The 12,985-nt window shown below is 37.5% G+C and overlaps 1 protein-coding gene across 1 annotated transcript in view; it reads left to right on the top strand.

Moving 5' to 3' along the window:
- Positions 1–12,985, top strand: part of LMBRD1 (LMBR1 domain containing 1) — a 203,214-nt gene that overhangs the window by 125,611 nt on the left and 64,618 nt on the right. Inside the window, exons 8-9 of the mRNA XM_036767004.1 lie at positions 115–240; positions 675–827. Of these exons, the coding sequence (XP_036622899.1) occupies positions 115–240; positions 675–827 (279 nt within the window). The remainder of the gene's footprint in view (positions 1–114; positions 241–674; positions 828–12,985) is intronic.

Consider the following 12,985-nt stretch of genomic DNA (forward strand, 5'->3'; position numbering starts at 1 on the left):
TAGTTAAAGTTAAAAGCATGAAATATACATTTAGACTTGTGAAATAATATGGAATTTAGTTTGAACCAATATTGTAAACTTGCTTCCAATTCTCTTTTTTCTTTTCTTTTTTAGGCCTATGGTATGTCAGCCTTACCCCTAAATCTAATAAAAGGTACTAGAAGTACTGCGTATGAACGCTTAGAGAACACTGAAGACATTGAAGAAGTGGAACAGCACATTCAGAAGATTAAATCAAAGGTTAGGCAATGTTTTATTAAAATTAGAATCAGCTTTCTTTCTATTGCTTATATTATTGTCACTCAGACATTGACAGAATTGTCTTTTCTAGTAGTTAGTTGTATAATAGAAAGATAACTTAACTGAGAGTTAGGAGACCCAAGTTCTAGTCCAGAATCTACTTTTAACTAGTTGTATGACCTTGGCTAAATCTAATTAAGATTGAGAGTGTTGTTGAGATGATGACTTCTACAACTCCTTACAATTCTGTTCCCTGATTCTATACGTAATAAAGTTGTTTCCATGTTGTTTTATTTTGAAAGTGACCCAAACACATGTACATATAGTATATTTGTGAATCATACATCTTAATTTTCAGACATGCTGAAATTAATTGGAAACTTATGAGTGAATGATTATATTCTGCATTTCATTTATTCTGCCTTTATTTACAGAGCAAAGATGGTCGACCTCTGCCAGCAAAGGATAGGCGGACCTTAAAACTCTATGAAGAAAGGTTGAGAACACTTAAAAGGAGAGAGAGGCACCTCGAATTCATTGAGAAGAGCTGCTGGACAAAATTTTGTGGCGCCCTACGACCCTTGAAGGTAAATGGAGTTTAAATAAAATAATATTAGTTACTGTTCCCATATTTTATACAGTTCCTCAGTTTTATATAGAAACTCAAAAATTACTCTTCCATGAGGAAAGGGAGCATCATTTGAGCAGTACTTTTTAATCTAGCACATTTCTGTAATATTTCATAACTAATGCTCTTATTCATTGCCAAAAATAATTTCTTTAGCACCTACATGGGCATGCCTCTATCTGGACAGAGCCATTGGGAGCCATTTGAGCAGGAGGAATGGAGATGGGAGAAGGAATGGTCAGATATGTGCTTTAGGAAAATTGCCTTGACATGTGAGTGTAGGAGGGATTAATAATTAAGGTAACTTTTAGCTAGAGAATCTTGTTATAGTTTCCTTTAACTTTATTTCACTATATGCCTACCTAACAGCTTTAGCTTTAGGAGCAGATAACAGAAAGAAGGCAGAAGAAAGCGTACAGATTACTGGGCAAAGCAGAACATCTATTTTGGCACCGATCTGAAAGCAAGGAGCCAGCAACCCAAAGTAAATCTAATTATTCTGTTGTAATTGAATCACTGGTATCAAGGTCATATCACTAGTAAATACCACATCACTCAGAATTCAGACTAAAGTAGGAGGAGCATATGCCTTCTTCTCTACAAGTGACTAGAAAACCAGTGATACAATTCCTCTTTTTTCCAGCTCCTAGCTGTAGTTTAGACACTATATGACAAACATGGTTTCATCTCAGTATTGTCCCATAGGAGAAAAATAGATTTTGTTTTCTTTTGCCGGCAAATGGTTTTCTGGTGAAGAAATTGAAATTCAGAAAAGGCCATGGGTCAAAGGGTGAAGATCAGCGTTGTGACTACCTTTACAACCACACATTTAACTCCTGTAATCATTTTATCCCTGGGTGCACTGCATTTCCTTAATTTTTCACTATAAGCAAAGTAGGGATTGGTCCTTAATCTATGACATTTCAACTAAATTCAGCATTGTAGAAAATTAGCAGAATCCCCAACTATCCTAAAAAAAATGCCATAAACAAATACTTGGGCTTTTACTTCTGTTTTATTTCACAGTTTCCTAGGAATAAATATGTTTAACCTTCCATTAGTCTCGTTGTAAAATAGAAAGAATATTTACCCTTGTCTATCTCATGAAAAGCACTTGGAAAAATTTTACACTTGCATAGAATGGTAGAATGGTGTGGTGTGTCAAGATATTAGGAGACACCCTGTTTTCCAGAGCTAAGACCTATCAAGCAATCTGTGCCCTGAGCTTGAATAACAACAGGGCTTTGTGCTCACCTTCAGGGTGATCTCAGACACTGCAAAATCCCAGAATTGTTTCATATAATTATTGTTTTGCTTTGACCAGCAACAGGTATTCTCTGAGCTCAGACAAGCACCTCCTGTATCTTTGTTCTTCTGGTCATGAAGCCCAGCTTCATCAAACTTATCCCCTCACTGTCAGGGCTCCAGCTCACTGCACAGTCATTGGTACAAGTATTGAGAAAAATCCACACTAAAGGGGGGACCTTGGGGAAGTTCCCCCTGCCTCCCCCCCCCATCAGGACCCCAGTACATGTGTCCTTCTTTGCTTGTAAGCTCTTTCCTTCATTTTGAAATTAAACTTCTGTTTGATTCCTGACTCTTCTGTTTCTATCCTCCTCTGTTCAGCTCTGGCCACACACAGGTTAGAGACCGGTTCCTTCTGGTTGACATCTCAATTATGTTTCTTATTGTTTCTAGTCGTAATGCCATTGCTATCTAGAATTATATCAAATAACGATGGTGACGGTGACATTTTCACTTTGCCATTGGCTTTTTTTCCAAAGGCTTCTGTTGTTCATAATTCCAACAGTGCATTACTGTCCCAATTTTTCCACATCCTCTCCAACGTTTGTCACTTTACTCTTCTGTCATTTTAGCCAAACTGATAGGTGTAAAATGATATCTCAAGGTTGTATTAATTTGCATTCCTCTAATCAGTAATGATGTAAAGCATTTTTTATGTGATTCTAAATTGTTTTTATTTCTTCATTGGAAAATTTCTTTTTTTAAAAAATTTTTTTATTTATTTTTTTAATTTAATTTAAATTTATTTATTTAACATATTTGGTTTTCAGCATTGATTTTCACAACAGTTTGAATTACAAATTTTCTCCCTATTTCTAGGAAAATTTCTTGTTTATATCCTTTGACCGTTTATCAATCGGGAAATGACTCATATGAGACCTGTATCTGATAATTTCGTATAAAATTTTTTCCCCAATTTTCTGCTTTCCTTCTGATCTTGGCTACATTTGTCTTATTTGTATAAACCCTTTTAAATTCAATGTAATCAAAATTATCCATTTTCATTATGTCCTTTGATATTCTTGACTTTTTATTCTTCCAAATGAGTTTTGTTATTTCTAATTCAGTAAAATAATTTTTCAGTAATTTAATTGGAATGGCGTTTAATGTTAGTTTAGATAAAACTGTCATTTTTATTATACCATCAACAAATAATATTTCTTCAGTTTTTTAAATCTGATTTTATTTGTATAAAAAGTTTTTTATAATTTTGTTTATGTAGTTCTTGTGTTTGTTTTGGGAAGTGTACTCCCAGGTATTGTATACTGTCTAGAGTTATATTAAATGAGGTATATTTTACAATCTTTTCTTGCAGAGTTTTGTTTGTGACATATAGGAATGCTGATGATCTATATGGATTTTCTTTATATCCTGCTACTTTGCTAAAATTATTAATTGTTTCAGCTGTCTTTTTAGTTGAGTCTTTGGGATTTTCCAAGTATACCATCATGTTGTTTGCAAAAAGAAATAGTTTTATTACTTCATTCCCTATTCTGAGTCCTTCTATTTCTTTTTCTTCTCTTATTGCTATTGCTAGGGTTTCCAGTACAATATTAAATAATATTGGTGACAGTGGGCATCCTTGTTTTGCATGTGATCTTACTGGGAAGGCTTCTAGTTTGTTCCCTTTACAAATAATGCTTGCTGATGATTTTAGGTAAATGCTTTTTACCAATTTAAGAAAAAATCCTTAAATCCTATTGTTTCTTCATTGTATGTAATGCTAGCTCTTGGTTTTAAGTAACCATTCTGTCATATCAGACAAAGGTATTTTTACCTCTAGGACTTTGACTATTTTTTTCATGAATGAGTATATTTTGTCAAAGGCCTTTTTTGCCTCTGTGGATATGATCACATAATTTTTGTTTTTATTCTTAGCAGGAGAAAACCTAGTTAAAAGAAAACAAACCAATTCGTTCAAACACATAGAGAACATGGTACTGTGCTAGGCCCTGAGAAGGGATACAAAGACGAATATGATAGGATCCTTTTCCCTAAAGAAGCTTAGAAGAGGAGAAAAGACATGTTCACAAGTTACTGTTCTACAAGGTAGAATGTACATAAGAAGGGTACAAAGCATTAAAAGTTCAAAGGAAGGAAAAATTACTTCTGGCTAAAAGGGTTTCGTGGAATAAGTGACTTATGGTTTGTATGTTAAAGAATAGTTATAATTTAATAAGTAAAACCAAGACAAAGGAAATATCATCCAAGACATAGGAAGAAATTCCTAATTCTAGGATCGTAGAATCTGTGAGTTAGAAAGAATGCTAGTCACTTAGCCCAAATCATATGCAAAAGTGATACTCATTATAGCATTCCCAGCAAGTGGTCTCCATCCTGTGCTCTAAGACTTTCAAGGAGAGAGAACTACTTTCCAAAGCAGTCTGTTTCACTTTGGACAGCCCTAACTGTTGGAAATTTTTCCTGACATTATGCTTAACTTTGCCTCAAGGAATTCACATTTTAATGGGGAAAGGAAACCCATAAAGTGAACCTAAAAGCAGAGATGAATACTCTGTGGTGTGGTTTGGAAATGACTGGTAAGTGAAATGAAGGCCTGGTTCTGGGCAAGATAAATCAGAGGGTCATTTGTAATATCTCAGGGACCCAGAGGCAGAGCCTGAGTGTTTTCTGGTGGCTGGGGGGTTGAGGTAGGTAGCTTGAGAAGAGGCAGTATGGTAGGCAAATGGCCAAGAAATGGTGTGGATGCCTGCTGTGGACAAGATAAGTCACCTATCAGAACCCAAAGACTGAGGAGCAGAACCTGTGTTGTTCATATGGGAGAGGGTTGAGGCAGATGGCCAAAATGGAGGCAGTATGGTTTGTAATGGCCATCAACTAAGGAGATAGTTGTCCATGTCTTCTCTCCCTTATTGAACGAGTCATTAAGAAGGGGAAGGGCTGATGTGTTCACTTTCAACAGTAAACTAGACTGGGGTATGTGTTAAAATTTATAATAAATTTAAATAGTAGTGCTACCTACTGCTCTTCTCTTCCATGCTCACCTGTATGAACTTTTACTTTTGATAGAGTTACTTTTCTTTCTTTAGCTAAGCAATTCAAGAACAAGCTGTATCTTTCTTTGTTCTTACCCTGATAGAAGAGGGAGGAAAAAAAAAAACTAGAGGAAAAAAATCTTTATGACTTCTGCTTTGTCTTGTTAGCATTTTTTTCCTTTTCTTTTAAATTAGACTAAATCTAAAACACAGGAGACACAAACTGATTATTCCTCTTGCTTAGAGACCTACTTTACTAGATATAACAAGTATTTAATTCTCTGAAAAATATATCTTGTGCAAATGTATGCTTGACTAGTATGATTTTTGTTAGGGGAAACCCCCCCCCCCCATATAATATAATGAGGAATGAATGCCTATAGCTATGTATTTATGTTCTGCTCAGTTTTTTTGTATGATCCCATAGCTCCTTGTTTTTCATTAACTTTGAGTTACTGAAAGTTACCGGTCTTTGCTCCCTACAATTATTTAACAAAAGCTGTGCATTCATAAGGGTAACTAGGTGGTGCAGTAGATAGAGCACTCTGCCTAGGGTCAGGAAGACTCATCCTCATGAGCTCTTATCCGGGCTCAGACACTTACTAGCTGTGTGACCCCAGATAAGTCACTTAACCCTGTTTGCCTCCATTCCTCATCTGCAAAATGAGGTGCCAAGAACACCCCAAATGAACTCACTAAGACTCAAGACGTGATTGAAAAATGACTGAATGAAAGCATACGTTCATAGAGTAAGCATCCAACTGAATCCATCTTTTTCTCCTTTCCCCCCATTCTCATTCCCCCCCTTCTTTCTCTCTGTCTGTCTGTCTCTCTCTCTCTCTGTCACACACACACACACACACACACACACACACACACACACGAGAGAGAGAGAGAGAGAGAGAGAGAGAGAGAGAGACATAGAATGTTCTTTCACACATCTACAACTGTTTGGCTTATGACCCTATCAGTCCCGTATGGTATAAATCTTGGAAAAAAAGGAAAATTGTATGTAAAAGTAAGACTTCTTCCAATATAGGAAAAGGCCAAAATTCCACTTTACTGCAGCTCTTAACTAGCTGTCAGTGCTTATTAGGAATTAGTGTTAGTAGGAATTAGCAGAGTGCCTCTAGCCAGATACCCCACTGAAACTTGAAGTGCTGTGAGGCCCATAAATACCATTCCACAATGTTATCCCAATAAATTTGGCTTCAGATATAGATTTTGTCATAGAGCTGTTTTTCATTTTTAGTGTAACCACAAATTTACTACAAAAGTACTTAATTATTTTTCACTGTATTTTTAAAAATCTGAACGTAACAAACACCAAATAAAATATTTCTATATACTTTATATAAAGGGAGGATTATGTATGAAACTGATTCTCTGCTACTAAGTATATCTTTTTTATTTATTTAATTTATTTAATATTTTTAGTTTTTAGCATTGATTTTCACAAGAGTTTGAATTACAAATTTTCTCCCCATTTCTACTCTCCCCCCCCACTCCAAGATGGCATGTGTTCTGGTTGCCCCGTTCCCCAGTCAGCCCTCTCTTCTGTCACCCCACTCCCCCCATCCCCTTTTCCCTTCCCTTCTTGTAGGGCAAGATAAATTTCTATGCCCCATTGCCTGTGTATCTTATTTCCTAGTTGCATGCAAAAAACTTTTTCTTAAACATCTGTTTTGAAAACTTTGAGTTCCAAATTCTCTCCCCTCTTCCCTTCCCACCCACCCTCCCTAAGAAGGCAAGCAATTCAACATAGGCCCCATGCGTATCATTATGTAAAACCCTTCCATAATACTCTTGTTGTAAAAGATTAACTATATTTTGCTCCTTCCTATCCCATCCCCCTTTATTCAACTTTCTCACTTGACCCTGTCCCTTTTCGAAAGTGTTTGTTTTAGATTACCTCCTCCCCCTAACTGCCCGCCCTTCTATTGTCCCTGCTTTTTATCTCCTTCCTTCTTCTTTCCTGTGGGGTAAGATACCCAATTGAGTGTGTATGTTATTCTCTCCTCAGGTCAAATCTGATGAGAGCAAGATTGACTCATTCCCTTTCACCTGCCCCCTCTTCCCTTTCTAAAGAACTGCTTTCTCTTGCCACTTTTATGCAAGACAATTTACCCCATTCTATCTCTCCTTTTCTCCCTCTCTCAATATATTCCTCTCTGATCCCTTAATTTGATTTTATTTTTTTAGATATCATCCCTTCATATTCTACTCACCCTGTGACCTCTGTCTGTGTGTGTGTGTGTGTATATATATATATATATGTGTGTGTGTGTGTGTGTGTGTGTGTGTGTGTGTGTGTATGTATATTCCCTTCAGCTACCCTAATACTGAGGTCTCATGAATTGTACACATCATCTTTCCATGTAGGAATGTAAACAAAACAGTTCAACTTCAGTAAGTCCCTTATGATTTCTCTTTCTTGTTTACCTTTTCATGCTTTTCTTGATTCTTGTGTTTGAAAGTCAGATTTTCTATTCAGCTCTGGTCTTTTCACTGAGAAAGCTTGAAAGTCCTCTATTTTATTGAAAATCCATATTTTGCCTTGGAGCATGATACTCAGTTTTGCTGGGTAGGTGATTCTTGGTTTTAATTCTAGCTCCATTGACCTCCAGAATATCATATTCCAAGCCCTTTGATCCCTTAATGTAGAAACTGCTAGATCTTCTGTTATCCTGATTGTGTTTCCATAATACTCAAAGTGTTTCTTTCTGGCTGCTTGCAGTATTTTCTCCTTGACCTGGGAGCTCTGGAATTTGGCAACAATATTCCTAGGAGTTTTCTTTTTGGGATGTTTTCCAGGAGGCGATCGGTGGATTCTTTCAATTTATATTTTACCTTCTGGCTCTAGAATGTCAGGGCAGTTCTTCTTGATAATTTCTTGAAAGATGATATCTAGGCTCTTTTTTTGATCATGATTTTCAGGTAGTCCAATAATTTTTAAATTATCTCTCCTGGATCTATTTTCCAGGTCAGTAGTTTTTCCAATTAGATAGTTCACATTGTCTTCCATTGTTTCATTCCTTTGGTTCTGTTTTATAATATCTTGATTTCTCATCAAGTCACTAGCTTCCACTTGCTCCAATCTAATTTTTAAGGTAGTATTTTCTTCAGTGGTCTTTGGACCTCCTTTTCCATTTGGCTAATTCTGCCTTTCAAGGCATTCTTCTCCTCATTGGCTTTTTGGAGCTCTTTTGCCATTTGAGTTAGTCTATTTTTTAAGGTGTTATTTTCTTCAGTATGTTTTGGGTCTCCTTTTGACTTGTTTTTCATGGTTTTCTTGCATCATTCTCATTTCTCTTCCCAATTTTTCCTCTACTTCTCTAACTTGCTCTTCCAAATCCTTTTTGAACTCTTCCATGACCTGAAACCAATTCATATTTTTCTTGGAGGCTTTTGATGTAGGTTCTTTGGCTTTGTTGACTTCTTCTGGCTGCATGTTTTTGTCGTCGTTGTCACCAAAGAAAGATTCCAAAGTGTGAGACTGAATTTGAGTCTGTTTTTGCTGCCTGGCCATGTTCCCTGCCAACTTACTTGACCCTTGAGTTTTTCGGCAGGGTATGACTTGGTAGAGTAGAGAGTACTTTGTCCCAAGCTTTAGAGGCTGCGCTGTTGTTTTCAGAGCTATTTCTACACAGCAAGTTCTGCCACACTAGCGCTACTGCTCCCCCAAGAACCCCCAACCTGGACTGTACTTGGATCTAAGCTGGCCCTGCACTCCTGCTCAGATCTGCTGCTTAATTTCTCCCACCAGGGCCAGAAGCAACTGCAGCTGTAGCTCTGGAAGCAGCCTCAGAGCTGCATCACCTCTGCTGCCCGCCTGCACGCTGGTGCACCTCCCCCCCCCCCCACTCCATGAGCCAAAGTGCGAACTCTTTTCACTCTGTTCCTGCAGCTTTTCCCACTAACCTTCCGTGTTGTCTTTGGTGTTTGTGGGTTGAAAAGTCTGGTAACTGCCATAACTCACCGATTCAGGGCACTAGGGCCTATTCTGCCTGGCTCCTGGTCTGGTTGGTCCGGGCCCAGCCCATGCTAGGCTCTGCTCTGCTTCACTCCCAGCTCCGTGTGCGATAGACCGTACCCAGCGACCATACAGACTGTCCTGGGCTGGAACCCTGCTTCCCTCTGCTATTTTGTGGGTTCTGCAGTTCTAGAATTTGTTCAGAGCCATTTTTATAGGTGTTTGGAGGGACCTGGAGGGGACTCACGCAAGTCCCTGCTTTCCAGCCACCATCTTGGCTCTGCCCCCTACTAAGTATATCTTAATTGTATTTTAAAATATATACTAAATTCATTATGTAGTATTCAAAGATATCCTGCCTACCTTTTATTAGTTCTACCCTCCCTTCTGTTTCTCTTGTTATTTTATTTTGGAAGGAAGGCACTATCTCTAATCTTTTATACCCGTCACTAGTGCTTTGTGGCATATATTTTATTTCAATATTGATAGATTTGATTTCTTCATTTGAAAATTGGTTGTTCATTTCCTTGGACTGTTAGGAGGATAGAACTGATTCATTTCAGACCATCCTCCACAATAGCTTGAAAGTGAGACAAGGCATTTATTTAAAGAACATTTGCTGCTGAATGATGATGTGTAGAGGTGGTTGGTCCACATACATCCAATAATAAGGAAAATGGCTACTTTGTGCCAGGCATTATGCCAAGCCCTGGGGATACAAAAAGAGGCAAAAGACAGTTCTTTCCCTCTAGAAACTTACAGTCTAATGGGAGAGACTACATGCAAACAAGTGTATACAAACTAATCTACAAAGAAGATAAATATGAAGAAAGTAACAGAAGAAAGGTACTAGAATTAAGAGGAGTTAGGCAAAGCTTTTAGTAGAAAATGACATTTTATTTGGGACTTAAAGGAAGCCAGAGAGGTCAGTAGTTGGAGTGGAGTGGGTGGAGCTTTTCAGGCATGAGGAACAGCCAGAGAAAATGCCCAGGGCTCAGAGATGGAATATTCACTGCCCCAGTAAGGGTATTTGTCAGAGAGTAAGGTATAAGAAGACTGGAAAGGTAGGAAGGGGCTGGGTTATGAAGGACTTTGAATTCCAAAGCATTTTGTATTTGTTCTTGAAGGCAATAGGGAACAATTGGAGTTTATTGAGGGGGTCCTGATCATATGATTGGACCTGCGTTTTATGAAAATCACTTAAGCTGATTGGAAGATGGATTAGAGAGGGGAGACACTTAAAGCAGCCAAACTCACCTGCAGGCTATTGCAGTAATGCAGGCGTGATATGATGAGGGTGGTGGCAGTGTCAGAAACAGAAGGGGAAAAATTTTAAAGATGGTGGAAACGTGAAAGCCACAGGCCTTGGCAACAGATTGAGTATGGTGGGGGTAGGGTGGTAAGAGAAAGTGAGAAATCCAAGATGACTCCTGGGTTGTGAGCCTTAAGTAGTGGAAGGATGGTATTATCCTTTACAGTAATAGGGAAGGTAGAAGGGTTGAAGGGAGTTGAGGAGGAAAGATAATGACTTCTGTTTTGCACGTATGGTTTTAAGATGTCTACTGGGTATCCAGTTCAAGATGTTCGAGAGGCAGGTGGAGATGTGAGATTGGAAGTCAGCAGAGTCTGAGGCAGGATAAGTAGACTTGAAATTCATCACACAGAGCTGGTAATTAAATCCACATGAGCTAATGATATCCTCAACTGAAGTAGTATAGAGGGAGAAGAGAAAAAGGCCCAGGCCGGAATCCTGAGGGGCACTTATGATTACAAGGCATTATCTGGAAATGGTTCCAGCAAAGGGGACAGAGAATGAGTGATCAGATTTATAGTAGAATAAGCAAAGGGTGATGTCTTAAAAATTTGAGAAAAGAGAGGAGAGAGTGATCATGTGTCAAAGGCTGTAGAGAGGTCAAGCAAAATGAGGATTTAGAAAAGGCCAACAGATTTGGCAACTAAGAGGTCATTACTTTGAAGCTAGTAACTCCAAAGTACAATAGCAACCCCACATTCAGTTACTTTTCAGGGGAAGTTATTAGGCTGCTTGAAAGCTTTTTGTGTTTTTCTACCTGTTTATGGGCTCAATTGAATCATTTACATCTTCTGAACTGGAAGAAGGTAGAAGTCCAAGGGGATATTTTGGTCTTTCAACTTGTTCTTCTAGATGACAGAAAGAGGGTGTTCTTGTGATACAGGTAGAGCTCATGAGTCCCAGTCGGCCAGTCATCTTGTTTCTCAGATCCAGTCAGTGTTTTCTTAGTTTTCTCAACAAGATGCTACTTTGTATGCCCATACCTCAGTAGGATGTGCCCCTCAGATACCTCCAAAAAAGGACTAAATATCATGAAGTTGATTTGGAAATAAATTTACAGGGTGTCCCTAAAGTCTGGACACATAGGCAAAAATGCATATTTTGAAATATTTGGAATATAACAGACCTTAGCCTCCTTGACTTCTTTTTCTGGGGTATGCTAAAGGAGAAGGTGTACTCAATGAAAATCACAGCTGCAACAAACTTGGTTGAATGCATAAAGAGTGAGTGTGCTAAAATTGATGGCAGTGTGGAGTTACTGCATTGAGTTCAAGTGAATCTTGCAAAGTGCATCAACCTTTGCATCACAAGTGATGGAAATCATATTGAAGATGTTATTTGTTAACATTACAATTAAATAAAATGTTGTTGAAAATTTCATTCATTTCAGTTCATGAAAATATGCGTTTTTGCCTATGTATCCAGACTTTAGGAACACCCTGTAGTAAATTAGGCTTTTGCATACATCCCCCAACATCTCCCTCCCTCCCACCCCCCAATTTTTAAGTTTTCTTCCACTGACATTTCTTTGGAATATAGTTTTTTGAGGACAAACATTATTTTTTTTTCATTTTTTTAAATCCACTGTCTACCCACAATGCAGCGTGTGTGTGTGTGTGTGTGTGTGTGTGTGTGTGTGTGTGTGTGTAGGGCGTTTGAGTAAATATTGTAACACAATTAAATGAATAGGTTATTTTCTAGTAAAAGGAGCCTTGTAGTAGGAGTTGATCTGGGTTATTCATGAACTGTGTATGCAATTCCAAGTAAATCTTTGACTATTCTGATTCAGTTTCTTTACCTATACTTAATTACCTATGTTAAAAGTATATTAAGTATGAATTTTACTATTTTCTAGAAACTTGTCATTGATTTTACTTTAAATTTTAATAGTTAATAGAAATATTCTGTGTAAATATTCCATTTGCTTAAATATTTAGAAGACGTTTTTCCCCTTTTAAAGAGGCAATGATGAAGTTCAACAGAAAAGATATCTGGCTTCTGATATACCAGGATCAGGGTGGTGGGATCTGTCCACTGGGTGCAGGAAATATGGGAATACATTGTTTATAGAGAATTTTAAAACTGTTAAAAAAAGCTGACTAAAAGTTATTCTGATTTTTGTTATCATTGTAGATGAGCAATTACAAATAATGTCAATACAATAATAAAATACTCCTTGAAAAAAAATCTTTTTTTCTTTTAACATTCTAAACAATTGCTCTGTGAGCACAGTGGGCTCCTCGACACATATTAATTCGGCTAAATGTACTAGCTTCAATAATAAGTTCATAATAGTTTGGAATCATTTTAGCTTAGTTCAGGTGTTCCTGTCTCCAGCCCCTGTGGTTCTGTGTATTCATATATTTAGACAGTAGATTCAAACTAAACAATGATAGCACAGTGATCGTAAAGAAGGATCAGAACTTTGTTTACTTCATTTATATCCTTCTGTGTGACAGAGTCTGTATTTGTGTTTAAAATTAAAACAGCTAAGCAGAGTATGAACTGCAAGATGTGTAATATTTTTATGT

This window comes from Trichosurus vulpecula, chromosome 7, assembly GCF_011100635.1.
Source record: "Trichosurus vulpecula isolate mTriVul1 chromosome 7, mTriVul1.pri, whole genome shotgun sequence".
Taxonomy (NCBI): domain Eukaryota; kingdom Metazoa; phylum Chordata; class Mammalia; order Diprotodontia; family Phalangeridae; genus Trichosurus; species Trichosurus vulpecula.